This window comes from Haemorhous mexicanus, chromosome 22 (genome assembly GCF_027477595.1).
Source record: "Haemorhous mexicanus isolate bHaeMex1 chromosome 22, bHaeMex1.pri, whole genome shotgun sequence".
In the NCBI taxonomy this organism is placed as follows: Eukaryota; Metazoa; Chordata; class Aves; order Passeriformes; family Fringillidae; genus Haemorhous; species Haemorhous mexicanus.
The window spans coordinates 5,119,359-5,147,256 of NC_082362.1; the positions used below are offsets into that span (position 1 = coordinate 5,119,359).

At 42.1% G+C, this 27,898-nt stretch overlaps 1 protein-coding gene across 7 annotated transcripts in view; it reads left to right on the forward strand.

Annotated features, from left to right (window-relative positions):
- CUX1 (cut like homeobox 1) overlaps window positions 1-27,898 on the forward strand; it is a 269,325-nt gene that overhangs the window by 31,498 nt on the left and 209,929 nt on the right. For all 7 annotated transcript variants that reach the window (XM_059866198.1, XM_059866191.1, XM_059866192.1 and 4 more), the window contains exon 2: window positions 18,741-18,851. In XM_059866198.1, coding sequence (XP_059722181.1) covers window positions 18,741-18,851 — 111 coding nt within the window. The remainder of the gene's footprint in view (window positions 1-18,740; window positions 18,852-27,898) is intronic.

Genomic DNA, 27,898 nt, shown 5'->3' on the forward strand with positions numbered 1-27,898 from the left:
TTTGGGAGTTTATTCATGGACTTTCTAGAAAGTCCATCCCCTCTGATATTTGTCCTAAAGACAGCTGTGAGGAGCAGATCTCCCCAGTGGGCTCTGCTGGGCTGTGGCTGTCCCCAGCCCCAGCCATGCGGAGGTGCTGGCAGCTCTGGGACGTGTCAGTGACACAGTGTCCCTGTGCCAGGACAGCGCTCAGCAGCCCTGCAGGTGCTGAGGTGTCAGTGTGTACCTTTGGTGCATAATCTGGGCATGATGAGTGTGTTCCTTGGCAGGGCCCAGGCAGCCAGGAGCGTGCCAAGCTGTGATAAGCAGTGCCATCTAGGGTTGAGCCTGGCCAGGAGCTCATCCTCAGAGCCCTGGCTGAGCACTCAGCCCCAGCCCAGAGCTGGAAGGTGTCCAAGGGCAGAGTGTGTCATTACTCACATATAAATATGGTTTTCTTTAGATGATAATATGTATTTTTAAAGTACCAAACAGCACGCCCTGAATCTTAGCAAGAACTTCTAATCCTCCTGTTATATCCAAAATACATACCTGTGCCAGGGAGACTTAGGTTGTTTTTGCTGGGTCTGTGATGTTACCTGAAGTCTGGGCTGTTCCAAGGTGTGTAGGGAGGGGATGAAGCATTTGGGCTGTTCTTTAGAACCAGGGGATTTTACCTTCAGGCTGCTGCATGTGGGAGAACTTCTGCTTGAGGAAAAGTTACTGCATGGATTTGAAGAGCAATAATGGAGTTTGATCATAGGGTTGAGCAGACCTACCCCCACCAGATGAGTTGCCCAGAAGTCACTGGGTATCCTGTCTGGGTCTTGATGGCACTGCAAACCTTATGCTTGCAGAGGTGGGACTGGAATTCAAAATTTCATCCTTTCCATGGGGCAGCATGTTTGAAGTTCAGAGCAGCAGAGTCCTCTCTCAGCACATTGATGTTTATGCCATGCATCTCCATTCCTCCTGCTTTGCAGCTGAGCCATTCCTTAGGGGCAAAGTCTGTGGAAAAGTCAGCTGCAGAACTGACCCAGAAGGGAAAAAATTTGTTTTACAGATGAGGTTTGTGTGTAGCTTTGGGGGAACTCATTAAGCTTTGCCAGCAGATGCTCTGGTCTTGTCAGCACCATCCAGAGAGGCCTTGTGGTTTAGGCTTTGGATTGCAGTTTTCCACAAACACCCACATTATTTTAGGGTAAGGAGCTGAGGAAGGTGCCAGTGTTGGAGCTCTGTCCTGTCCTTCTGTGCCCACACTGCAGTTGTGGTGCTTGCTGGGGACACTTGGGCACAGCCTTTGCTCAAAGCCATGGGGAGCAAAGCCAGCCCCAGCCCTGGTGCCTCCAGTCCCCATCCACACACAAAGTGCTGCCTTCCTTCAGCCTCACTCAGCAGCCACTTCCCAGCTGCTGGGGGTGCCTGTGGGCAGCCTTAGGTGTGCATTAATTTTCAGCAATGTTTCAGTTGAAATGGCTCTAACTTACAACACTAAAATCATACTTTAGTGGACAGAAACAACTGACTTCCCAAAATGCTGAGCAGTCGGTGCCACCTTATGTTGCCAAATTATAGCAGGATATACAATAGTCTGTGGATTTTGGTTTTTTTCTTCTACTGGGAGGTTTTTCTGGGTGGAGAAGCCTCGCTGTGGTGAAGGAATGCAGTGAGTTTATGTGAGGAGAGGGGCTGGAGGAACAGAGCCACATCTGTCAAGTGCAGCTTGTGTTCTGCAATTCTTGTGAATTCTGTGGGCTTAAAGGGCCCCTTCTGACCCATGTACCCAACCTTTGTTCAACTTTCAGTTCATACTGAAAATTATTCATTTTCCAAGGAATTTGCTTGCCTTTTGGTTGTGTGCTTTAGCCAGGGGGTTTGACAGTGAGCTCAACCTACTTAAAAGGTAATTATTTTAGAGATGCCCTCCACCCCACCCCAAAGCAGCAAGCGTGGCTTGCCTTGGCATTCCAGATCCCTGCTTCTTCCTGCTGGAATTTTTCTATTTGCTAGCTTCAGGCTTGCTGATTTCCTTATTCATTTAATTTTTTTAACCCTTTATTTTTTTTTCCTCTGAAAAGAACTGGTATAAACTTCTTCAGCATGTTCTTTCTTGGCTCTCCTGATCAAATGACTAAAGGCTGGAGTGGGAAGAATGTCTGGCCTTTGAGTCTGTGATCTGCTGATTCATAGATAAATATCCTATAAAATACATAGTTGAGCTGCTCTAAGTTTAGGGCTGAATATTCTTTCATGATCTGTTTGGGAAAGAAGCCACAACTTGAGTCAGACTTTCCAGTTCAGTGTGTCTTGGTTCCAGGATGATTAAGTTCATCAGCCTGACTGAAAGTGAAGTCCTGGTTCTTGCTCCTGTGTGCTGAACTCATCCCAGTGCCCTTGCACTGTTTGCAGAGCCAGGTGAGCCAGCCTTGATATCCCCCTGGCAAAGCTGCATCACTGTGGGCCTTAAACAGAAATATTTGTGATCCTGGAGCATTTGAAACTCCTCCTTGGAATTAAATAAATTAGGCCTGGATTCAAAGTATTAAAAAGAAAAATCTGTCTATCAAACTGTTGTGGAGCATGGCAGAGAAAAGCCCAAAAGCTCTTTTCCCCCTCTTTTTTTCCCTGCCCCTAAAAGGGAAGTTTGGAGAGGAACTGGCCTGTGTAAGTGTTTAGTTTTCTGTGGTGAAGAAAAGAAATGTTTTTATAAAATTTGCACTTGTGGGGAGAGTAAAGAGATGAGTGCTGAACACAGTGATACATGGTCCTTTCTTGGTTTCTTGTGGAAAAAAATAATTATGTAGCAAAATAAATTATGTACAGTCTGAGAAGCACTTGTTTTCTTTCTTGATCTTGTTAAAGCATTTCTTAACACAATGGCTTTTTTTCCTCAAGTATTAGCATTAATTACTGAAAATGTTAATAGGTTTTGTGGATTCTACAAGTGGGAAGACTAGCAACAACCTGATATTTCAAAAGAAAATAATATTCCATCCTCCAGATTCAAAGATAACTCAAGAAAGTAATAAAAGCTTGTGAAATCATATGGAAGAAAGCTTTATGTCACTTCACTCCTTCATCAGATAGAAAGCAAATACCTCATTTCATTGGCCAGAACTCTGTGTCTTGGAAATGACCCTGTCATTTTTTATTTTGCAAGTCCCTGATTTTCATGGATTTCAGTGGTGCCTTCCCTCCCCTCCTGGAGCAGGAATCTCCCACCCTCTGAGCCTTGGGGCTGCTGCTTCCTGCAGTTGGTGTGCACCAACCATCACTCTGTAAATCACACACTCCAGGGCTTCATTAAAAATTTGGAGAACCATCTTATGACTGGGCTGATGATCTCATTTTATCCATACATGGTACTTATTAAATAAATACCTTTGAAGCATAGGAAACCATCTGGGAACTGACTTGTGTTTCTTCCTCTGCTCTGTTATCTTCATTTGATTGGTAGGACAGAAGTCCTGAAAATATTTTTGAAGGGAAATATACATTGGGAATAAAGCAGTGCTATTCATAGCTCTCTTTGCAAACTTCCTACTTTTTTTAAACTTTTTTTTTCTTCCCCCTTGTGACTTTGCTGTTCTTCAGGTGCTTTAACTTTGTGTATACCCTGCTTTCCCCTGAGGGGAGGATTTGGTGAAGTCCTGAGCACTTTCAGACCTGACTCCAAGGCAGCAGGAGGTTTTCCAAGAACTACTTCTGGCTGTTTCTGGGAGAGTCCTTGTCAGCACATTTTTTGCTGTAATGAAATGGTGAATAATAATGAAATGGTGAATAATAATGAAATGGTGAATAAACCCAGGTATTTTTGGTAGCAGTGGTACACCACACCTCTAGGGAGCCTGTCCTTTGAGGATGGCTGTGCTTGGAGACTCAGGAATTGCACATGTTGTGCATGTTTGTGCTTCAGTCATGAGGAAGGGTTTGTGCCAACAGGCCAGGACAGAAGCTCTGGGGAGTGAGCTCTTATTGTTTCACCAGGAAAAATAGTCAGCCTCTCACCTTCTGTGGTTATTAACTGGTTAGCTGGAAGTCAGAGCTGTTAAGCCTTCACTGAAGGTGTCATCTCCTTGGGTTTGGGTCCCTTTGGAGGCATCCAGAGGAGAGATCCTACCATTGTGGGCACATTGGATGGGAGGAATCTCCTGCAGGATGCTCAATGTCCCACCTGAGAAGGGTCTGTCACCCACACTGTGTCTCTGTCCTAGCAGAGATTGGGGCTCCCCACACATGAACCATGACCTCCAGTGCTGGACCACCTTTGCAATGAAAATGCCCCTTCTGAGCATCCTAAAGAAGGATTTTGGCTGTTCCTCCTTAATTCAGACTGTGCCACTCTTTGCTTTAGCAGAGTGTTGCTTGCAGTAGGACATGAGCTCTTAGTTGCCAGGCCTTGTAGAAGATCCCTGTGTTGGTAAAATCAACAAATGCTTTGCACAAGGACGTAGCTACTCATCTAAGCCTTAATTTTTACCTGTTGGTGTTGTTACCTGTGCAGAATTTGACAGAGGGAGCAGCAGCTGGGAAATTCCTGATGAAGAGGAGGAGGAACCAACCACTCAGCATTTAGCCCAGCTTGGTGCACATTGTGTTCTGGACTTCCCAAATTGGATTGAAGGTTTTGATTGAAAAGATTGTCAGCACTATGCAAATGAGAGGGAGAAGTGAAAGTGCATCTCGTGCAAGTAATTCCTATGTAGATAATTTGCCATAAAAATTTATATTGCAGTCCTTAAAACCTTCAGAGATTTATTCTGTCTAGGGAAAGGTGATTTATATGGTATTAAAACACTTTTTATGTTCCAGTCCTTTAGATTTAATGTTTATTGCCTATAAAAATGAAATCTTCCTGTGGATATTTAAAAGTTTTGGTACTGTGTGAAATATATATTCAGCTTAGAATCTGAAATGCTTTAGAGATGCAGTAAATAAGTGATGGAGTGAGGTTCACCAGCCTCGGCAGTCCAGCCTTACTCCAGGGCTGAATCCATTATGTAGGTGGCATTCTGCTTACCTTAGACATATGGTAAAGGAGAGCATGTCATGGCAGAAGTAATGTGTAATTTTGTCATTCTGTTTTGACTGACTATTTAGGGCACTTTGTATATTTGGTTTTTTTGACTGATGTGCAGTATAAAAATGCAGCAGCAGCTTTATTCCTTACCCACAAAGGGTTGGATTAAAGCACAAGATTAGGGCACACTGCAGGAGTGACAAAAGAAGGAAAGGCATTTTGCATAATTTCTCTAAATATCCTCTACCCATGGTAATGGGGGAGCAGGAGCAGCAGTGCAGGGCACTGCAGTCCCTGCAGATAGATGGGCAAGGAGGAGTCTATTTCTCATCTGGTTGTTGGTGATTTTTGCTATCTCTGTTATTGTCTGGGCAGAGACACAGAAGGAACTGTACTGCTTTGAAAGCATAATTCCCAACCTCACCCTCTCCCCTTTACCATGGACAGTTTTCTAAAGCATAATCTATCTGTCTAGAAATGTGTCAAATACAAAGCATGGAGGATAGAGCAGCAGATCAAGTGAGGCTTTACACAAAAATAGGAAAGTGTGTGTAGGTGTTTGTTTTGCCTTGTAGCTCCTGTAATGGTGGTGCCCTGGAGAAGTAACTGAGGTAACAAGCTTTGCTCCTTCCCAAACATTTCCCAGCGTTTCAGGGTCCATCCCACAGCAAACCTGAGCCACATCAACCCTAAACAATGTCCTGCTGCGTGCTGGGGGGGATGGAGCAAAGGCTGGCAGGTCCTTTGGGGATTTTTTGTCTGCAGTTGCAGGTGGATGGCTGCACATGGAGCGCAAAGATTAGAGGTTGATTTACAGTCACGTAACTCGTACACCCAGAGATGATGCTGAGGAATCACCGGCAGTGCTGTGTTTACATCAAACAGCAGCCAGCTATCCCTCCCCAAATTGCTGTTTTCTAGCAGGAATTGAACATTCCTGTGGGTGCCTGGCTGGATTCCCCTGGAGCCCCAAGCCCTGGTGCCCAGTTCTCACACCTCTGCCTCCTCCCCGTGTGGGAAGGATGGGATGCAACTGGGATGTCGCAATGCCAGGCAGCCAAGGGGATGGCAGCAGTTCAAGAGGAACTCTGGTGAAACTTCCCAGGGCTGTAACTGTCTGTGCCCTGGCACGTGAAAGCCAAGGAAGCATTGGAGTGGCAGCAGAAGTCAGGGATGTAAATGCAGCACTTGATGCTGCATGTTCAGCCAAGGTGTTTTGTTTGGTGTTTAGAGGCGAAGCCAAGGTGTCCTCAGGTCTAAGGTAAGGCAGCTCTCAGAGTGGGACAGACAACAAAACATACCAAAGAAATACCAGAAGAAAACCTTTATTTAGAAAATACACAACCAACCAACCTCCCAACAAAACCTAATACACCCCTCCTCTCCATTTTTATTCTGGTCTGCAGAAGAACTTTGGGAAGCCAGGATCATATTCTAAATGCCTTTTTGCTAGGTGTTGTGAAAGAAGTGTTTATAGGGAAATTGAGAAATAAGATTTAGCTAAACTTAAGTGAAAAACTGCAGCTGAAGAAATACTCAGGCATTAGCTGGTGGTTGTTGGTCTTGGTTCTCTCATTGCCCAGGTTTCCATCTCAACCTGAGGTGACTGCTGCATTTCAGGCTTTGTCTTCCCCCAGTGCTGGTTCTGTGGATCCAGAGAATTTTCTGCAAGGTGTTCTCAGTCATCTGCTTTGGATGCCTGTCCATAATGCAAAAATTAGATTCTCACTTTTTTTCTGTACTGAAATCTGAAAATCCTTGAAGAGGTTTTAGGCTCTCTGGGATGCTGCTGTTAGAGCAGATGTCTACAGATGTCTTTGTGCAGAAAAAAATTACTCTTTTTATTTAGATTATCCTTTGTACTTATCACCCAGATACACTGCCAAAACCCAGCTCTGGTGGTCTGATAATTCCATGGTTTTGTGGACTTTCATATTTGTTCACTTGCTGCTTTTGCAATAAGCTTAGTAGCTACATGTGCACCCAGAAATGAGTTTTCTTTTAAATACATAGATGTTCTTTAGCTCCATCTTTTTTTCGTCTTTTCCTAATCATGAAGGATCTAAACTGAGCAAGAAAGAAAATCAGTTTCAAAGTGAAACCTCTGTTGTTTGATACAATGTGTAGCATGTTGTGTCATCTCAAAAAAGGCATTTTTGGATCGGTTTCATATTGTCAGGCCTGGGGCTTCATAGTGTTCCATCAGTTTTCTCAGCAGAAGTGTTTGCTGGCATTTGGATGAGGGTGTCCAACCTCTTGTCTGCATATTTGAAAGCTAAAATTTGGCTTCTCTTCAAGAGTGTCTAGATAAATGATGGAGGTACTAGAGGCAGTGAAAATCTGAGAGAGCAGCTCAGAGGTAATCCAGCTATTTATTTGTGGTTTGCTGAAAAAGCACATGGGGGTGGAGAATGGCAGCAGCAACTTCAGGCTCTTCACTAAAAACCTGCAGTTTGCTGCTCTAAGTCACAAAGTTCAGTACTGGTTTGGGGTCAGAAAGGTGTTTCTGATTAAATGCATAATATACATAGGACGCTGTTCATGAGGGCCTGACTTTTGTTGCTAAAGGACTCTGATAATCCTAGAATCATGAAACAGTTGGGTTGGAGGGCACCTTGAAGATCATCAGCCACAGCAAAAGAGAGGGCAGGTATTTCCATTTTATCAGGAAGTGGTGCTCTTTATTTCAGTTTTCATTGAGGATAAAGAGATGTGTGTGTATTTATATATGGCCTGAAAATTGCTGTATGACACAGTGCCTGGCAAAGACACAAACATAAATGATTTCTTGGTAACGAGATCACTTGTGTCCCTGCTACATCATCTACCTCCCCAAACTGATGGGAAGCAAAAATTACTGTATTGGAGAGAACTGTATTTGTAGTTTCTTTCTGAGCATGGGGAGGGAATGAAGTAATCTGTTCCATCAGCTTGTAAAACTGAGCTAATTAACAGACAATCAGCACTGATTGAGACAGCTGCATTCTTTACTGCGGGATTGTAAACACAGAATCTTCACAGGATTGTTTTTACTGCCCTAAAGTGCAAGAAATTGAAATTGTATTTGATAGCCAAAATTAAGGACTTTTTAGTGCCAGTGTATCATAGCGAGGTTGACAGTGCCACTGCAGCTAAATCTGTTGTTTTCATTCCAGGGTGATTTGTTACAGTGAATAGTGGAGGAATTCTGTAAATTATCACCAAACTTTTTTTTTTTTTGCCCGGTTAAAAAAGTGTTTTAGCTGTCCTGTCTACTTTAGTTGTGATCATGGAGCAAATAGATTTTGGCTGTCCATGGCTTGGTGCCTTCTTGGAAGCATCTCTTGATTGGAAATGCCAGATTTGCAATGTTTAAAAACTATTTTATAAATGCCTTTCTTAATGCATCACTTCTGGAAGGTCTTTAAATATTTCCTGATGTACAGTTTAGGGTGTGCTATTAGAAATACTGGTTTAAAAACAGTCAGTCCATGTTAAAAATACAAAGAATAGTCCTTGTGGCTCTGAACCAGCACCATTAGTAGCATGAAGCATGTTAGTTTTTGTTAAATGCAGTTCTGGCTGCTGTCAGCTCCAATCCAGCCTCCTTGTGACTGCACACCAGCTAATTTTACTTCATGAGTCAATTCTGCTATTTTCCTTTTCATGTCACAGAAAATGAGCTTAACTAAGTACTGCAATATGTTGTTGGGAAACACCTAGAAAAGGCATTCTGCATTCCACCGCCTCTGCCTCTTGATTTCACTTCAGTGTGAAGTGGGCTTGGTATCTATTTATGCTGGACTGTAGTCATCCAGATTAAACAGAAAAAGCTGTAAAAAAATCTCTAAAAGCCTTCAAAGTCTGGTTTTCTCTTAATTGTCCAAAATATGTCACGTTTGCTATTGGCATTAAATGCCAGATAGACATTTCTCATCCTGTGCTGTCATGCCAAACTGAGTCAATGTTTGGGATTTAGATCAGAAAGGACACTAAGATGCCTAAATGGGACTTTTTAGTAGTAGGAAAAGCCTAAATAAAGAAATTGTTGCTTTCTTGTTTCCTATTTATATCTATAATTTTTTAGAAAACATCCACCAATTGCATTCACAGGCAACCTCTCAAAAAAAGCTGTATTTTTTCCCATCATGGGAAACTGCCTAAACCTTACAGCAGTGCCCAGAAAGTCAACAAACTCAGACCAAGGGAGGAAGCATGTTAGTCAGGAGTCAAGGACCGTTCCCTGGAAACCCTCTGCCAAATACTCTTCCTGCTTAAATTGTTTATCAAACAGCAATTTCATTTGCCAGTAATTTTCTTCTGATCTTGTTTTTGTTATTACTGATTTCTTAACACAAGTTCCCCATCCAGCTTCCTCTGTGTCCCTGTCCCGTGCCCACTGCTCCGTGGGGCTGCTGAGCAGGGAGCAAAGACCTCCAGTGAAGGAAAAAATCAGAATTTAAATGTGTCCCTGGATCAGCAGTAAAGGGGGAGGTGAAATTGGGCCTGCTGGAAGGGAAGCATTTCCATTATATATTTTATAGGTTTTCCCTAGTGCACATGCCTGTGGTTTAGGATTTTAAACTTATAACAACAAAAAATTCCAAGTTATGCCTAGCCCCCTCTTTCCAAACCATATTTGTCATGGTAGGATAGTTTATTCCTTCATTATCCCATTTCTGCAATGCCCAAAAACATGAAAAGGGAGCAAAACACGAGGTGATTAGTTCAAGTCCGTGGTAATTTTTTCCCATCCCTGAAGGAATTACTTTGTTGAAATGTGGTTTTTAAAGTATTTTTAGGTTGCTTTTTCAGTGTGTATTTATACTTTTGTTGGTAAATATTTTATATCCCAATGTTAGGAAATGGCTGAAGTAGCTTTGAGATTGGAAATTGCATTTGTAGACTGAAGGATTATTGAGTGGTGGCTGGAATGGACTCAGTCTGTAATGGTTAACCTTGTTAAAAAAAATTAAAACTAAACACATTTAATCAAATAAAAATTGTGAATTTTTGTTCTAGAAGACAGCATAGGAGTTGGGAGAAGTTGACTAAAAGCTGAGCAACGAGTTTGTTTTCATTTGGAATAGAAATAAAAAAGCTTGAGTTTGTTTATTTTAATTTTTTTTCAAAACAGTAAGTTCCCAGAACTCACACTGAAACACACCTGTGTGTGTATATATATTATTGATTTATTGGTTGCAACCTGTATAGCAAGTTATAAATCCTGGGCTGTGTTACAGGACGTGTCTTGCTTAAAACCTGGTCATGCTTCATTTACCAGCACAGCTCAGGCTGGAAACCAGAGTAACTCAATCCTTTAGATGATGTAACAGAGCTTAGTTAAAGAGTTGAACTTTCTGATACTTAAACCACTCCTTTAAGACTAGGTTTTACTTTGATCTGTGGTCAAAAGAGTTATTTAATGTAGCTCATGAATCTGATCTTTCTTGGAAGTAAGACATTTGCTGAAGGTGTGTTATTACAAAATGGCAGAATAATCTCCTTCCTCCTGAGCATGGGCTGCTGCATTTGGGCTTCAGACAAATGGCAAGAGTAGTGCATTCAGTAGTTTGTTTAATTAAGCAGTAGTTTAATTGCCTTTTATTTTATATGTTTTTCCAATTAAGGGCCAAAACTCTTTTTAAAATCATCTACCAAAAATTTCATTTGTGGCTCATGGGTGCTGTGTACCTCCTGTGTGGTTTGCTGGGATCACAAACGTGGTGGTGTGGAGGGACAGAATGTCAGAAGATAAAGATGGTGCAGAAGGCAGTCTCACCCCTGAGGAGTTGCAGCTGCACTAATGATCAGAGATTGGGAACAGGCCTGCCCTTAGCAGGCCACAGCTGTGAGGATGAGTGCTAAAAGAGAGTGGCTTACTGGGTAAGGAGAGTTGGGGTTTGTTGGCTGTGCTCTGAAGGAGGAGGAGTCAGTGCTGTGAGGAGCTGCCCACGAGAAATCACCAGGAAGGTGTGGAGCTCTTGCAATAAGATGGTAACATGGTGGAGCTGTCTGTTCTCCCTCAGTGTCCTTCTCTGTTCCCTGTGTGTGTGGAGGGCTGAGGAGGGCACAGGGGACATTCCTCCTGCTGCCTGTGACAGAAGTGGAGGGGGTGGGAAGGACAGCCTGGCCTGCTGAGACCATCATCTCCAGACTGGTTTTTATGTTCTCTGTGGCCACTTCAGCCAGGGGGAATTGGCTGCTGTGGTGTGGTCAGAGCTGTGGTCAGCCTGGCCACTGGCTCTGTGCTTTGGGCAGCCTCTGATCAAGCAGCCTGATTGGAGACCCAGCAGATGGACTTGGCACTGGGTCTTGCCCAGGCAAGGGCTGTGCAAGCAGCAGTGATTTTTTCCTTTGGTTTCCCATAATTTGTTTCATTTGGCAGAAGAAGATGCAGTTTGAATCCCCACCACCCTGTAGCTGCCCTCAAAGTCACAAGTATTAAGCAAAGGCATTTTTTTTTGTTTCTTTCACAGTAATTAACCAGCATGTACATGATAAACTTAATTTTAGCTGTAGAAAGCCAGCACAGGGCAGTTGAGCAGGTGTTCACAGGGTTGTATTGTGATTTTACACCACAGCCAGTGCATGGTGGGTGAGCAGATTGCTCCAAGCTGGAGCAGCCCTCACCACTTCCCACTGTCCCCTTGCTATATCCATCTGAAATCCTCCCTTCTGGGGAGCCTCACTGCAGCAACACTTAAATTAACTCATTACTTTTTGAGTTTTTTTCTGTTGTGGGTATTGAAGCAACGGGTCTGAGCTTTTGTTTTGAAGTGGGAGAGTGTGAGCTGGTGCTGTGGGAAGTGGGTGAAGCTGCAGGCAGCTCCCCAGCAGGACGGGAGCTGTGGCTGGCTGGAGATGTGCTGTGCTTGCAAAACCAAGGGAGCCCTGTCCCCAGCAAACACTCACTCTTTACACTCACAGATTTCACTTTTGGGGAAATTTATGTCCTTCCAAAGTGTGATGAACTGCAATGTGAACTCGAGCAGAGTTTGAAGGAACTGTGGGGTGGGTTTGCTGACAGATTCTCTGCTGGGTGTTGAGCCCCAGCTGTGGGTCTTGGGTGAGCTGATGGAAGCTGGTGGTTTCACACTGTGCAGCTCCTGGGGGAAGGCTGGGAAAGGAGCAGGCTGGGGGATGCAGAGGGCAGGGAGTGCTGCTGCCTCTGGGAAAATCCACCCTCCAGGTGAGCGGTGCTGCTGTAGGGCTGAGGTGAGGGTGGACCTGGTGGGAACAAAGGGATTAGTGATGCTCTGGGGTAGAAACTGAGCAGCAGGAGGAGGAGAGAAGCTTTGGGGTGAAGGTTGAGGGTGCTGTGAATGAAGCCTGAGCCTTATTTTTGGAGAGAGGGCAGAGCACATCACTCATCTGGGGCCACTGTGAGCAAGGCTGGAGACCCTCAGGCCTGGGACTCATGCAGTCATTCTGCACCTGGAAAAGGAGTAAATAATCCTGGAAGAAGTAAAACTACCTTTTGAAACAAATAGGCAACATTTCATTATTTTCTTGAGTGAGAGAAAAGGTTTGTTCAGTACAGACCTTTGGCATTGGATAGTCTCCAGTTCCTTGCATTTTCTAAAAAGTTTTGGATTCAAGGTGTAGAAGAAAAGACAGGAATAATCCTCTTGGCTCTGGCACTGCCAAGCTTTTCCCCTTGCAGTGCATTTGTTGCTGGCATCAATATCTGTGTGGCTTCTTTCTGCTGATTGCAGCTCCTATTAAAAAGCCAGGGCTACCTTTCCCCTCTTGCAAGATAGTTTGATAGGTTTTGCCCACACTTGTGGCACTGGCTGCTCATGTTGTGAGCAGTCAAAGCCACAACACCCTTTTTTTTACTTTTTGGGTGTTTTTTCTTTTTTTTTTTTTTTTTTTTTTGTAGCCTGCTAATTAAGATAATTTTATTGATGGCTCCATTGGCACCTCTGTTCTTGCTCTCTTTGTTCTATTCAGTGGCCACCACACACATTGACTCCCTGTCCCAAAAGTATTGAGTAGAGCCCTAAATTTGTTCCAGTTAAAGCTTGTTTAAAAACTTACTTGGAGTCAAATTACTTCAGTATGTGGAATAAAATGTGTTTATTGAAATTTTCTAACTAATTCTGCGTGTGAAAGGTACTTGCATCAGTTAGCCAAGTGGCAAAATGCTTCCTAAGAAATGTGTTTTAATGCTTGTGGGTTTTTACCTTTTTTTTCCTTCCCCTGGGAGTGTAAATTACAGGTATTCTATTTGTTATTTGTCCAGCAGTCACTGCTGAGCTGTAAGATGGGATGGAGGTTCTCGAGATGTGCTCTTGTTGAACTGTTTGGTCTTTCCTTTTGCTTGTTTTAGAAAGGGCCTTTACAGCAAGGCTGGCTCAAGCTCTGCTCACAGAATCCTTACAATGTTTTACCTTTCTGAGCACTTTCAGCTTAGAACTGGGGCTGGCCTTTTACAGTCAAAACAGACATTAATAAAAATTCCCAGTGTCAGCTCTGTGGTTTCTCCTCCAGTCATAATCTAGAGCTTTATCAGGTGGACATGGCTTTGTTTTTCCAGAGTAACCTACCACGCTTGCAAAGCAGTTTACAATTTCTGAAATATTTTGAAATACTTATATAATTGGTATGTTGATTTCTGGATATAGGTGCAAATGATGGGGTTTTGAGACTGAAGGGTGAATTGCCTCCTGGAGCAGTCAGGGAAATGTAAAAATTTCCCCAAGACAAGCAGGCTGTGAGTGTGCAGAGTGGTGCCAGATGCTTCTACTTGGTGTCATCCTGGCACCAGGAAATTTTCCTTTAATAGGAAATTAAAAATTGCAAAAAGCTACATTGAGAGCTTTGATAGATCTGACAAATGCACTCCTGTGAGAGGATGAAAACAGAAATGAAACTTGTGAAAATTCCTTTCAGTAGCAGATTATCAGTAGACTGGGGAGCTGATTGAACTGGTGATAAAGGGAAATACCTTAAGTACACAGAAACAGGATTTCAGGGGAAGTGGTTAATGCTACATTTACTGGTAGAAAATTCCTAATCTACGTGAAGCTGTGGTTTGTGTTGGTCCTTGTAATAAGTAAAATGAGTTTATGGTGAATCCCAGAATTGTTAAGGTTGGAAAAAACCTCTGAGATCATCAAATCCAAATTGTGACTGATGTCTACCTTGACAACTAAACCAGAGCACTGAGTGCCCCATCCAGTTATTCCTTGAACCCTTCCAGGGGTGGGGACTGCACCACCTCCCTGGGCAGCCCATTCCAATGCTTGATCACCTTTTCTATGAAAAAATTCTTCCTGGTGTCCTGTGACTCTCTGCAGCCATGCTTAAGGCTTTCAAAGGCACAGCTTAGGCTTGCACCCAGGTCTGGAAGCCTACCAGGGAATAATCAGTTTGTCTTGAAGTTGTGATATGTGTTTCTTGCTCCACTGTAGGAGCTTTGTGGGAAAGGCAGCAAGGATTAAACATTTAAGTATGGGAGAATGACAGAAGTTTGGGATGCAGCTATGTCACAGTACTTACAGATGGGTATTACAGATTTTTGTAACTTCTTCCATGTGGGCCATGGCAGTACTGGCTCAAAGCAGAGACTGAGGACTAGTTCTGGTTGTTGGAGCAGCTTTTGGGGGAATTGGGCTGCTGAAGTGTGGTGGTTTCTTTGGTTGTGAAATGCCCACGGCAGGGCAGTGGCCAGTAACTGTTAAAAGTGGGTGAGAGAACAGAAACTTCATAAACAGCCAAGCAAGTTCAATTTCTTTCCAAAATTGTTTTCCTAAGTGAGTAATTTTTAGGACTCAGCTTTGAGAGCAGCCACCCAGCAGCTCCCAGGTCTCAGGCATGGAAGATCTGACTTCAGTCTTCTTATTATGGAAAGGAAAGGCCTCGTTGTGTTTAACTGGTCAGTGGTGCAGGCCTGCTGCTGGGTGATTATCAAAGAATGCATCTGGTAGGCAAAGACATGTCAGCAGTCAAGGAAAACAACCTTGAAACTCGCCTGCAGTTTCATAATTACTTGGGGTCATGCTAATTGCAGGCTGGTGCCAAAGGGGGGATTCCACAGCCCCCACTCTCCAGCTGGGCTTTCCCACCTCCCTGCTGCCCTGGTGCCACTCCTGTGGGCACAGCTGGCCCTGGACAGGGAGCTGGTTCAGGGCAGAATGGGAAGGGAGGGATGAGATGTTTTCAGCAGGCTCCTCTGCAGCCACGTCACCCTGGGCTGACAGAGGCAGGATGAGCAGGGAGTCCAAGAGGGTCTGGAAGTACCTGAGTTAAGAGGACATAAATTCACTCCAGGTGATTGTTGTTACACTGGAGAGAGGATTGACCCTCCTGCTATTAGATTTTTTATTTCTATCCTGCCAGAAAGAAAGCTTTTAATGTTTGTTTTCTGGGGACTGTTTCTAATGACTCCCACACTTAGGAGCATAAGACTTTCTTGTCTCCTCTCCTCCCACCCCCAGTAAATTTACTGAAATGGGTCAAAGTAGAAACCCTGGAGAGTTCTTTAGTTCTTTCTGAACTGTGCCTGCCCTAAATCGATGGGACTTTGGGGCAGGGGGAGGGATAATGGTCTTGCTTGTTCTCTCAAGATGCTCCAAGCAGTGGCTCCCTTTCTGCAGGTGGCTCTTTTGGGCCACAAAGTTCATTAGCCAGTGCTGAATCAGTGGAACTGAAGCTTCCAGGCTTTGAATCCTTTCCACAGCCAGGTCACTGCTGCAACACCTTTGAGCCCTGGTTTTTGTTTGCTTTTCATTGGAGCCCTTTTGATTTCAAAGGGAAGGATGATACTGAGACATGGGCTCCTGGTTTTGACTCTCCAACCCACTTCTCTCTGTGCAGAATTATGTCTCCTTTTACTTGTTATCTACTTAGGGAGTGATTGCAAGGCTTGGGGAAATGTTTATGTCTGAGTGTTACAATGTACTCAGGTTTGAAATATTGATGTTACTACTATTTACTCCTTACAATGAGCTTGCTTGCAGAAATAATGCATTGGCCACGTGAAATTTTTTTTTAAGATTGAGCTATCTCATAAGATTAAATCACAAAAGTATGAAAAATCTGCCATTAGTCCTTGGGTTGTTATCCTGTATCTGTTACTAGGTTTAAATAAATGGAACTTGCATTGTGCGCTGTTCAGATCAAGTAAGGAAGAAAAGATTAGCAGTTTTCCAAACAGTTTTGATTTGGGTCTTATTACCTATGGCATGGCTTGAAGATTTAATACCTTTTGGATCAGCTCATGGGGTTAGATACCTGCTGCTCCTCAGCTGGAATTGCATCTCACACTCTCAGTTGCCCATCAGTGCAGGTGTGGAGCTCCAGCCCCCAGAGGCAGACAGCTCAGTGCAGTGGTGTGCTGGCACCTCTCCTGGCAACATCTGGGCCTGCTATGTCTCAGGAGGAAATGTTTTGTGGGGAGGAATTATCAGACCTGTCCCAGAAGGAATTCAGAAGGTAAAGGGAAGGAGCCTGCTGTAAGTGCACCGTGGCACTGGTATCAGTCAGGCAGTGAGGTGAGAAAGTTCTTTGGCATTTGCTGCCTGACTCTTCATGGTAGGACAAAATATGGAATTTATTTCTTTTTTAATCAGTTTTTTCTGTCTTGTCTCTAAACTTGGAAGCACAGGTCTTTGAAAGTCTTGCTTTTCCATTGCTCAGGTTCCTTGCTAGAGATTGATACCAGAAACCAAAGCACTTGGTTCTTTGCTCCACTGAAATTCCCTTTTACTTCATAATTTGTGTTTTCTTTGCTTGGCTCTAAATGTGTGCTTCCTTTTTAAATATAGTTTTCCAAGTTTCTGGCCGTACCAGATTGTTTATATTTTTTAAAAGCCTTCTGCTTAGCCGTTATATTGCTCTTTATAGTTCTGCTTAACCACATTGGTTTCTGTTGCTCTTTTTTCTTGCATAAACTTAGCTGGGATGAATTTCAAATGTGGTTTATCCAACTGTTAAGTATTTCCCACTTTTCTGCAATAGATTTCACATATGTTACAGAATTCCAAACCAAGATCTGGTGGACATATTGCCCTGTTTCTTTGGGTAAAGTCAGCTATAGAAGGATTTTTAAGCATTTCAGTGACAATATTGAGGTCACTGGTTCCAGCACACTGCTTGGCTTCAAATCCATTTGTCATATTGAGCTGGTTTCCAAGGATTAGGATCACTGTGGTCCATATATTTATTTTAAAAATCTTAATTTTGTGCCAATAAACCTAAAGGGGAAAAAAATATTGGTTCACTTGAGTTGGGAATTCAAAGGGTTTTTAATTTTCCATCCAGAGGTCAAACTATGGAGTTCCATCAGACACATATCCACCCATCCATCCAAGATTTACTAATTCAAAAATGTATCTAAAATTAGCAATTAGGCTTTTCCAGAATATTTAGATGGTAGTATTTGTTTCTAGTAACAAGTCAGCAACTTGACCACCTATTTGGGGTCTGGTATTAGAGCTGACAGGAGGTCCCAGGCTTGTGCTTTTGGTCCCTTACAGGTGGTTGAGTTATGAACAAATTCCAGAAGTGTGGCAAATTTCTGGTAGAAAATTGGAGAATATTGGGAGTTTTTCAGGCAGCTTGGAGGCACCTTGGCAGAGGGATGAGGTGAAGGTAGACTTGCTCCTCTAGCACATTGTTCTCGCTTTTCATGAACTTTTCTCATAGCCAGGGTGAATGAACAGGAAGATAAAGCAGTGCCAAATTTCTTTTATGAATTTCTGATTCTCCCAGTGACTCAGGGAACCATGTCTGTAGCTGAATGGAGAGGTTTGCCTTCATTTTTTCATATGATGTGGAAATACTGCAGAAGAGGCACAAAGTGACACAGAAGATTGAGTGTTGTTGGTTTATGCACTGATAAGTGACCCGTTCAATCTATTATGGTGACATTTGGAGGCACAGCACTGAGTGGAGGAATTGGGATGGGGATAAAACACTTGGGAAAAGTGGAAAACAGTGGGAGCTGTGCTTCAGCTCAGTAGAAATTGTTGGAAGATACTCTGGCATTCATCAGGTGCTTAAAAAAGATGTTTTGGAGAGGAAATGGACATACCTGCTAATAACCTTGGAGGAACAGATTCCAGAAAGATAATTTTGTATTCAAATAAGGCAAGACTTAAATGGAAAAGAGCACTGCAGTGGCAGTGGAATATATATATATATATATATATATATATATAGTGGAATATACAGAATTATATACAGCATGCATTGGAAATTCAGAGTGACTGAGGTGTAACCAGTCCAGATTCAAGTATAAGGTTAACCAATATTTGAATTAATAACTTTTTATAATAGGATAACTCAAAATGGGGAAAACCAGTATCTTTAAAAAGAGCAGGCAGGTGAAAATAAACCTGGTTTGAATATGTCCAAGATCTGTAGCCTTCACTGGACTTGGGAATTCATTAGGAGGTGTGTATTGTGTGCCATTGCTCCTGTGCTGTGTCATGCTGGGGTGGAGCCATGAATAGTTTTGAGGAAAATGGTGATGTTTTGGTTGCAAGATGGAATCCAAAAAGGCTGTAGCCCTTCATTTGCTGTTATTCAGGGGGTCAGATCTCTGGAAGCCTGGTGCTTGTTCTGTGCTGCTCCCCAGCCCTTCCATCTCCCCATTCCCAATAACATGATGTATATATGAGGGGTTTTGGGGTTTTTTATTTCTGTGACAAGCAGAGCCCTGAATGAATTTCTTTTTTGTTTTTCCTTTTTTTTTTTCCTTTGGTGGGTTTTTTGTTTGTTTTGGTTATTTTATGTTTCTTTTTCTTTACAGAGGGAGCTCGATACCACAGCAACAATATTGGCGAACCGGCAAGATGAAAGTGAGCAGTCCAGGAAAAAACTTATTGAGCAAAGTCGTGAGTTCAAGAAAAACACTCCAGAGGTAAGGAGAAAAGCTATCCCACTCCTGCTAGACATGTGGAAGTGATGATTTCTTCTTAATGGTTTATTTCTATAATTTTCTTGTATTTATTGCCAGATCCTTCTCTGCTTGTCTCTGATGTTTTCCTCATCAGGGAGTTTTTTCATTCTGTAAATACTGAAATGTGGATAGATGTTTTTAGAGGAAGTATCAGCACTGGCCTTCAAACAGGCTTACTCTAAATTATATAATAATGTAAAACCTGGAAAATTGCAAAAAAAAAAAATGCTTCACCAGTCCAAACTCTCAGAGCACTTGGATGTAGAAAGTGACATTTTGCTGCCTAAATAAATCTATATCAAGGGCATAACTTCAAAGATGCTCATTTTTCCATCAAAAATCACATTAAGCTTCACTGTTGATTTCACTGGAAACACAACAAGGTCAGGGCTGAGCCAAGCTCCCCTGGGAGGATGGGCATGGAGCACAGGTGTGGGGTAAAACTTGCAGGGGTAAAACCAGTGGGCAAACTGGGAGAGGTGAATTTGATGTGTGAGAAGCTGGGAGTGTTTAAACTCCTCATGTGCAGTCACCTCAAACCCACAGACAATCTCACTTGTTCCCTGCTGAAAGCAGAGCAGTGCTCAGGGCTGGCTGGCTCCTCTGTTTGTTTTGTGGATTTGGGTATTTTTTCCCCTGCTGATTGCCAGCAATCTGTTCATCCAGCAATGTTGTGGCATTTCAAAGCCAGTTCCAGATAACTGATATGCCAGCACCAACTCCTTCCAAGGCTCTTCCTGGGAGGGAAGCAGCAGGCAGCTCTCCCAACCTTCAGTGCTGCTTCTCCAGCAGCAGATGCTGCTCTGCATCCTGGAGATGCTGACCCAGGCAGGGGGGAGCAGGAGGGACTCCTGGGGAAGAGGCAGTGTTGTTTATCTGGTGCCCTGAGGAGGCTTTGTGGGGCAGGAATCAGTTCTCTTTGAAGAAGAGAGAATTTGGGGAGTGCAGCTTTGAAGGAGCAGGACTTTTTAAAAGGTGTAGAAGAATTTGAAGGGTGAGTTCAGGAGCTGTGAGAGGGTGAGTTGATTCCTTTTCCAAACTATTGGGAAGAGAAGGAGGAAGGGGAGAAGTGGAAAAAATATGAAGAGTATAGGGAATTGTACAGAATACACAGAAAATACATGGAATTCTGGGGCCACATTTTCAATTGTTGGCTAGAAGCTTCAGTTCATACTACAAAACCTCACTTGTTTCCTGCTGCCTTCCTTTTTTTCCTATAAGTAAAATGACAAATTCTTCACTGTAGCTGCCAGTTGCCATCTGATGGCATGTTACAGGTTTCAGGAGGATTTCTTTAAGCCAGTTTTATTTCTGTGGAGCAGAAGGGGAGCAGCAGACAAAAACCCCCAAGACCCTACACTTTTAAAGTGCATTGTGAGAACACCTTGATAACTCAGTGGGAGAGGGATGTACAGAGGCAAACAGATCCTCCTGTAATGACTTTGAGATATAGTGGGAAATGATATGCAGTTAGTCCTTTCTAGTAAGGAGGATACAGAAGTTAAATCATTGAATGGGAAGGTTTGAAATATTATTTTACAAAATAGAATTCTGTAGCCTCTATTCTCTTCCAGAATACATGAGTTTTATTTATTCAAAAACAACACTCTGAACATCCCCAGTGGTTGAGGAAATTGGGATCTCTGCTGTAGGTTCTACATCCTCATCTTTGCCCTGGGACCCCTATGAAACCACATTCCTTTAGAGCCTTGCATGAATTTTTTTGGTTCTTTCTTTGTCTGCCTTCTCTGCCATGGTGCTCTTCTGCAGCTTTGTTTCTGAAGAGCAACTTCTGCTTCCTCTGACTAAGGATGAAAAAGGAATCAAAGAATTAGAAGGAAGTAGCTGAACTGTAACCAACCTGAGATGAAGTTTTTGCTCCCAGAGGGTGTCCAGCTGGAAAACTGCTCTGGATTTCCTCCTCACACAAAACTTGGAGCTTGTGTGTGTTCACCTTCAGTTGTTTCTTGCACTCCCAAAAAGCAGGGAGGTCTGTGAACATTTCTCAAAACTTCAGCAGTTTTGGGGGCACTTGGAAATCAGGAGGAGGGATCAGTAAGTGCAGCTTTGTCTGGAAACATGCACAGGATGGGAAACATCCTTGGGGTGGACAGGGAATGCACAAGGGGACACTGGCATCTCCAAACTGATACATTTAACTTCCTAAACCATCCAATGTGGTCTTTTTCTTAACAAAAGAGTTCTGTGGGAGAAAACCAGCCTGGGTGCAGAATGTTCTTCAGACAGATAAATAACCCAGGGTACAGCTCAATTTCAGTTTCCACCATGAAGTAACAACTTTCTTGGCATTAAAAGAAGAAAGAAAGCCACAAAGATGGAATTGTTAAATGTAACAATTTGTTTCAGAAATGTACTTTCCATTTTGTGTTTCACCCTGCCTGCATCCCTGGTTTAGGCTGTGCCAGCATCTTTTCCTCTGCCCTTGCCAGTCCCCCCATAAATCAGGAGACAAGTGTGGGTTGCCTTGACTTTCCTACTCATTGCTCCTCTAGACTTTCCATAATGTCCCCTTGAAAGTTATCTCCTGTGCAGCAGAAAAGGAGTCCAAAAATTGCTAATGAAGTTGAGGATACTTCTGTTTCTTTTTACTTTAAAAGTTGTGACAGATCTTTTTGGGTCATTTCTGCCTTCCTTGCAAATTATCAAATTGCTGCAAAAGCAATACAATGTTTTCATGTTTGGAGGAATGTCCCTAGGGCTTTTGGTATTTAAAAATGTTAAAATACTATTTCTGTCTTGGCATACTGGGAGATGACTCTGGGAAGAAGGATCTCATGTTTGGGAACTTTACATGAACAGAAAATTCAGCAGTGCTTGTGCAGAAACTTTCAGAAATTGCAAAAATACTCTTTACCCCCTCACACCTTTTAGGAGGTCGTGTCAGACCTGCTGCTCAAAGATGTTCTGGAGTATTTTCAGTCTTAATTTGTTTCCCCCTGAGCAGCTACTGTGGAAGGCTGAGTCTGGTCAGGAGATTACTTGAAACATCAATTTTACATGACTGTTACTTGGAAGACATCTCCAAATATATCATGTGAATTGCCAGCCTCCATCAGATGATTATTTTCTTACAGTGACAAATCCTGAACTGTTGTGACCAACTGTGGTATTTCTGGGATATTTTAACCTCTGTAAAATTCTTGTTTTATTTAATCCTGTCCTCATATGTCAATTCTAGTGTGAATAACAGAATGTTTAAATGATCATCTTTGAGAATTGGGGGTTTTTAGTCTCTAAATAATTCCAGGTGCACAAGTTAATAATTTTTGGCATGAAGTGTAGATAGTTCCTAATGTTGCTTTTGTCTTTACCCAAATCTTAGTTCAATAACCACTTTTTGCTTACCTATTTCTGCTTTAAACATTGAAAAGCTTATCTAATACTTTGACTTTCAAGCCTGTTTCACCTGTAACTCTCCCTTGCTTTTCTCTAGGATTTGGCCAGGTGATATTGAGCTGTGGGGTTGTTACCAGGCTCACCTGAGCCAGGGGTCACAAGACAAAAGCCCAGCCTAGGGGACCTGGGCCAGCTGCTCTTGGGAAATGAAATAAGCAACTAATTTTGTAATGGGAGATGATGAGCTCTACAAAATGAGGCAGATGTGAGGTGCCTGCATGAAGGCCAGACAGGAGCTTGCCCTGTTGCTGTGGGCCCTGGTTTTTATCCTGATAGGTAAAATAATAAATTGGATGGGTGATTCCTTGCTGGTTTTGCCCTTTGCAGTTTCTGGGTTGTAAATGAGTTCAGCTGGTGAGATTGGGAAAGTCAAGATTTCCTTTAGATGCCCAAATTCCCACCTGAATCCTGTAAAGCAGATGGAAAGTTCAGTGGGCAGAGTTATGGAGGGATGTGGGAGAATCTGTAAGCACAGAAACATAAATTCTCAAACAAAGATGCTCTGGAAAATGGAATTTGGGAAAGTGCTAGAGAACAAAATACCTGAACACTGCTTGGGTGGGGGCAGCCTGCTGACCTGAGCCCTTGGTTCATCTCAAATAAATGACATTTACCTGCCTACATCAAAGCTGTTTTCCATCAGTGTCACCCAACCCATCCCCATCCTGCTCCATCACAGGTCTGCAGTGCCCCAAAGAGAGAGAAAAATGCCTGTAAAATCTTCTGTTGCACAAGTAATGGTTTCATTCCTCATGTTGTGTGTGTCAAAGTGATGCATATCTTTAAGATCCACAAGCTTTAAAAAAGAAATATCATTATAATTGTAAGTCTCAAGGAACTAAAGGAAATTTACAGTTTTTATGGAAGGGCTCAGTTTTACTAAGTGCAAAATTCTCAAATTCTTTGTCCCCAGTGTTTCTGGAGTATTCTATTGAAATAGCCAGCCTCTACAGCAAAAGATAATATAATTAAGGGTAAAAAAAAAATTAAATAATTCTGCTGCTTCAATTAGTTCTTGAAATGAGAGCAGGATCTTCAGAATTGTGGGTAATGTTGATTCCCAGAGACTTTGCTCAGTCAACTTTGGTCTAGTCTGTGTGACAAAGTGGAAATGATAACAAAATCTACTGAAAACACACAGTCTGTCTGAGGATAATTGATGTTCTCAGTGTCTCTCTACAGAGGGGTGAATATTGATTTGCTGCCATCTACAGCTGGGTTGTTCCACTCCTTTTATTGTTTTCTTTTTTCCTTCCCCCCCCCTTCTTTTTCCTTTTCCCACTTTCCTCCTCTTTTTCTTCTCTTCTTTCCTTTTTATTTTTTTTTCCTTTCCCTCCCAGTTTTCTCTTTTTCCCCCCTTTTGATGAATACCTCTCCTTTAGGATAATATTTAGGTGCCATGTCCTTCCTTCCCATCCTTTTATTCTCAAGAGCTTTGTTTGCCAGGTAAATGATTTTTATGATAATTTGTACTACATGGGCTTGGTATTTCAAAAGCTAAATGGAGAAGTATATTATTATTATTATTATTATTGTGTGACTCTTCCAGAAAAGCAATAAAATCTATCTCCTTATCTTTAAATGTGATCTAAACACCACTTTTGTGGAGTCAGAGGGGTTAAATCAGGTCCTGGATGGATTATTTAATACTTATTTCACTTTAGCATAATCTCTTTGTTCACAGGAAAGCCATCACTGTTTCTAACATCCATTTCTATATTATGATCTCTTGCTGCCTTTTTATTGGAAGTGAGAGGACACTAAAACAATTATAATTCACAGTTGTATTTTTCTGGGATTCTCCTAAAACTGACCTCCATTGACCATTCCTACCACACTCAGTAAACTTCATTAATTTATTTTAAAATATAATTGTCTTTATTGTCTTAACTTGTGCTTTTCCCAGCAGGGCAGGGTGGCAGCAGAATCTGTGCAGTTTATTTGGGAATAACAGGGCTTGAGAAAGTCCTTTTAGCAAATGAGGCCATGTTTTGGGGATTATTGCTCTGTAGGATTTCTCAGTTCATGATTTTCAGACTCCATTTGGGAAGGTCTGAAACCCAGGAAAGGAGTTCCCCTGACCTGCAGAAGTCAGGATTGTGTTGTGTGTCTTTAGGCAGAGAAGTTGAATTTAAGGCATTATTTTGAAACCACATGATCTAGACCACCTTGAGTTAGTGTTTCTCTCTCCATTTGCATTTAAGATACTCTTAAATCAATTTTCTACAACACATTTACCTCAAAAGTATTTTTGTAAATCTGAAAATATATAGGCAATTACTTTATTCAAGAGCTCGAAAAATACTCAAGAGGGGGACACATCTGGTGCAACCAAACTCTCTGGAGAAGTTGAACAAATAAATTCCTCAGAAGTCACTTGCTGTGAGTAATGTAGATTTCTTTCTTTGAGCATTTTCCTGGTTGAGCATTCTTGAGAGCTGAAAAATTCACTTTTCTTCTCCCAGCCTTGGCTGCAGGTGGTGGTTTTCAGGAATGCCAAGGGTGCAGCATTTTCCATTGCAGAGAAGGAGAAAAGGGGATATTTGGGGTATTACTGTGCTTTACAAAGGGACACACTTGTAAGCAAATATTTACAAGTTAATCTCTCTTGTTAAGCCTTTGATGCTGCAGTGAGGTTCTGCTGTCACTGGGGCTGAAAGAAGGCAAAGCAAACAGTTTGTTTTTCCCTGGCTGCTCTTGCCTGTGCTTGAACCTTGCAGGGCTGACCCAGTTGGAAGGTGGCCAGAGCAGGGGAGGCTTGGGGGTGAGGGCTGAAAGAGGAGAACCTTTCCAAGGTCACAACTCAAGGAAAAAAAATGAGTCTGACAGAGCATTTTGTCATCCTTCCTCCTGCAGGATGGTTGGACTTTATGTGGTGTGCATTAAGATATAACCTGATTTATTGATGTATCACTGACTGGCTTTTAGGGGAAAATATTGTCATTTTTTTAGCTGAAATTATGGAGATTTTTCTCACTGTAGTACCAACAATTACCAGCCATTCTTACTTTCTATTTTATGGTAAGCTAAGTGTAAAACTTGGAATTTATATGGAGATCACTCACAAGGTGACTCTGAAGTTCAGTTCCTAAATTTCTTCTGAACAATAATAAGTCAATAAGTTTGACTGATTTTCAAGAGTTTGAGTTATTTTCAAGAGTTATAAAAATAACAGGCATCAATATCCCTGCTCTTCCTTCCTAAGTGTATTTACCATGAGAAGAAAGAATTAAATATCTTTAATTAGTATTTTTCCTCTTTTATTTTGTCTGTAAGCCTCAGCTTATCTGCACCACCTCAAATTGACTCAGGTGTAATTAAAGGAACATGTTGTTCTCATTAAATCACAATATTGTCACAAATAACTCTTTTAACAGGAGTTGCCAGTTAGGAGAGATTCTTGTTGCTCTGACGGTGGATAAGTGAATAGTTGGATCTGCTTGAAAGAAAACCAGAAGCTATTAATATGGGGAGTAAAAATACTCACAAACCAAATCCCCAAAGTACAAATGATGGTTTGAAGCTTTTCTATTAAACACCCTCCCAAATGCCCCAAGTTTCTGCAGGGCCACTCTGTTGTTGTCAGTTTTGGATGAAGTTTATTTTTATGGGGAGAAATATCTGTAAAATGCTCTTAAAACCTATTTTCTTCCAGGAATTTTGAATGTGTTTTGCTTGCTTAAAACAAAAAAAAAAAAAAAAGCTTCCTGGTAACAATTTTAAAGCAAATTAAATGACAGATGAGAATTAGAACAGTTGAGAGTCATTTTTATTTTGGAATTCTTTTTGCATTAACACATCTGCAGTGTTGATGAATATATGGAAAAATGAAATTGTGCTTCTATCCTGCCGTGTCTCCAGTGTGACAATAAATCACCTTTTTTTCCTTTTAAAACGTCTGGCCTTGTAATTTATGTTTGCATAACCCATTACTAAATTCATGGTAGGTGTTTTAGTTGGCAGGCACAATTCCAGGGATTCAGTGGACCTATTTTAATACTGAGCTTTTGTTACTGTTCATAATTATGTGTAGAAATATATGTATTTTCTTAATTATAAAAAACCAGCCTGCTTTAATTTTGGATCTCTTCTCACTTCCTCCACACAAATAGTGCTTTAAAGCTTTGAAAGAATTAGGGATTTTTTGACTTGAGAAAAGAAATGGATTTACCAGGCTGAGGGGTTTTTTTCCAGTTTTGAAAAAGCAAAACACAAAGAAAGTAATAAAGTACAAAAAGCAAAGTTGTGATGCATCCCTGGTGCTATTTAGAGTTTTTGAGGATTCTTTATATTTTATAGACCAGCTGTAAATATTTAGGGCAGCATCAAGACAGTATGCAAATAAAAGAAGTTTTATTAATAACCATTATCTGGCCTGTGGTAATAAATACGTATGACTCACACAGGAATAAACCCACCCAATAAATATAAAAGCCATACAAAACCATTAACAATTTTTAATGGACTTGCAGATGGAATAATTTAATGCAACTGTAGTTACTCAGGTTCCAGCTCCTGTAACTATTCCTCATCTCCTTGAAAGCTTTCATCTGAAATACATTGCCACCATTCAGGATTCCACCTTGTCTCTGTTTAAAACCATAAAGCTGTGGTTTCACAAGTTTTGAAGCACTAATGCTTATTTATGGCCACAGTTCTGCACTTCTTAAGTCCAGAGGTGGTTATTTATCTATTGAACATCCAGTGACTTTTTCAAAAGGAAGTTTTTCTTCAGAAGCAGCAGCACTAGGCCAGTGTTGAGCAGGAAGGATGAGGAGTCTGTGCTGCTCCTGGGGATACCCTGGGACAGATCTCTTCATTTGTGTCACCCAGGGACACGGGGGTTGTGTTCCCCATCCCTGGATGTGTCCAAGGTTGGATGGGTTGGAGCAGCCTAGACAGTGGAAGGTGTCTCTGTGGAACTGGATGAGCTTTTCCAACCCATCCCATGATTCTATTATTATTACTTATTAAGAGCAAAGCTGTTAAAGGACCCAAACTTGAGACACTTCTGCCCCAAAATGGTTTTCTTGTAGTTCTCTGTAATGGAGAAAGCAATGAAAAATGCTCAGTTCATAAATGAAAGCAGTGTGGAATTGGATGGTAGATACAGCACCATCACATCTCATAAAAAGCTTCTGCTGTGGTTTTCTATGTGCTTTGTTTCCTACTGGGTAAAAACCCAGTAATTTAAATTATCTTGAAGAATATGTCAGTGTTTGTGTGTGTGGGCACCAAGGACCTTCTATTAAAATATTGCAAAAGAAACCTGTGTTGCTGGACTGAATGCTGATAGATGAGCTGCTCTGAGGAAAACATTCTGCAAACATTCTGCAGGTTCAAAGCTGCTTTTAATCCAAACCTTTCATCCTCTGTGAGAGGGCGCTGGGAGTGCTCTCAAAAACGCCCCAAAGTGTTCAAGCTCCTGAGTCCTGTTTGTCAGGAGCCATTTGAGCCCAACTCTTCAGCACTTTCTGTGCATTTGGGGCATGTCCACACCTGCAGTGGAGCTGTGCTGAGGCTGCTGGCATGGCCATGGCTTCCAAAGGCAGCTTTAATGCCTCCCCTGGCTGGCAGCAGCAGGCGGCTCC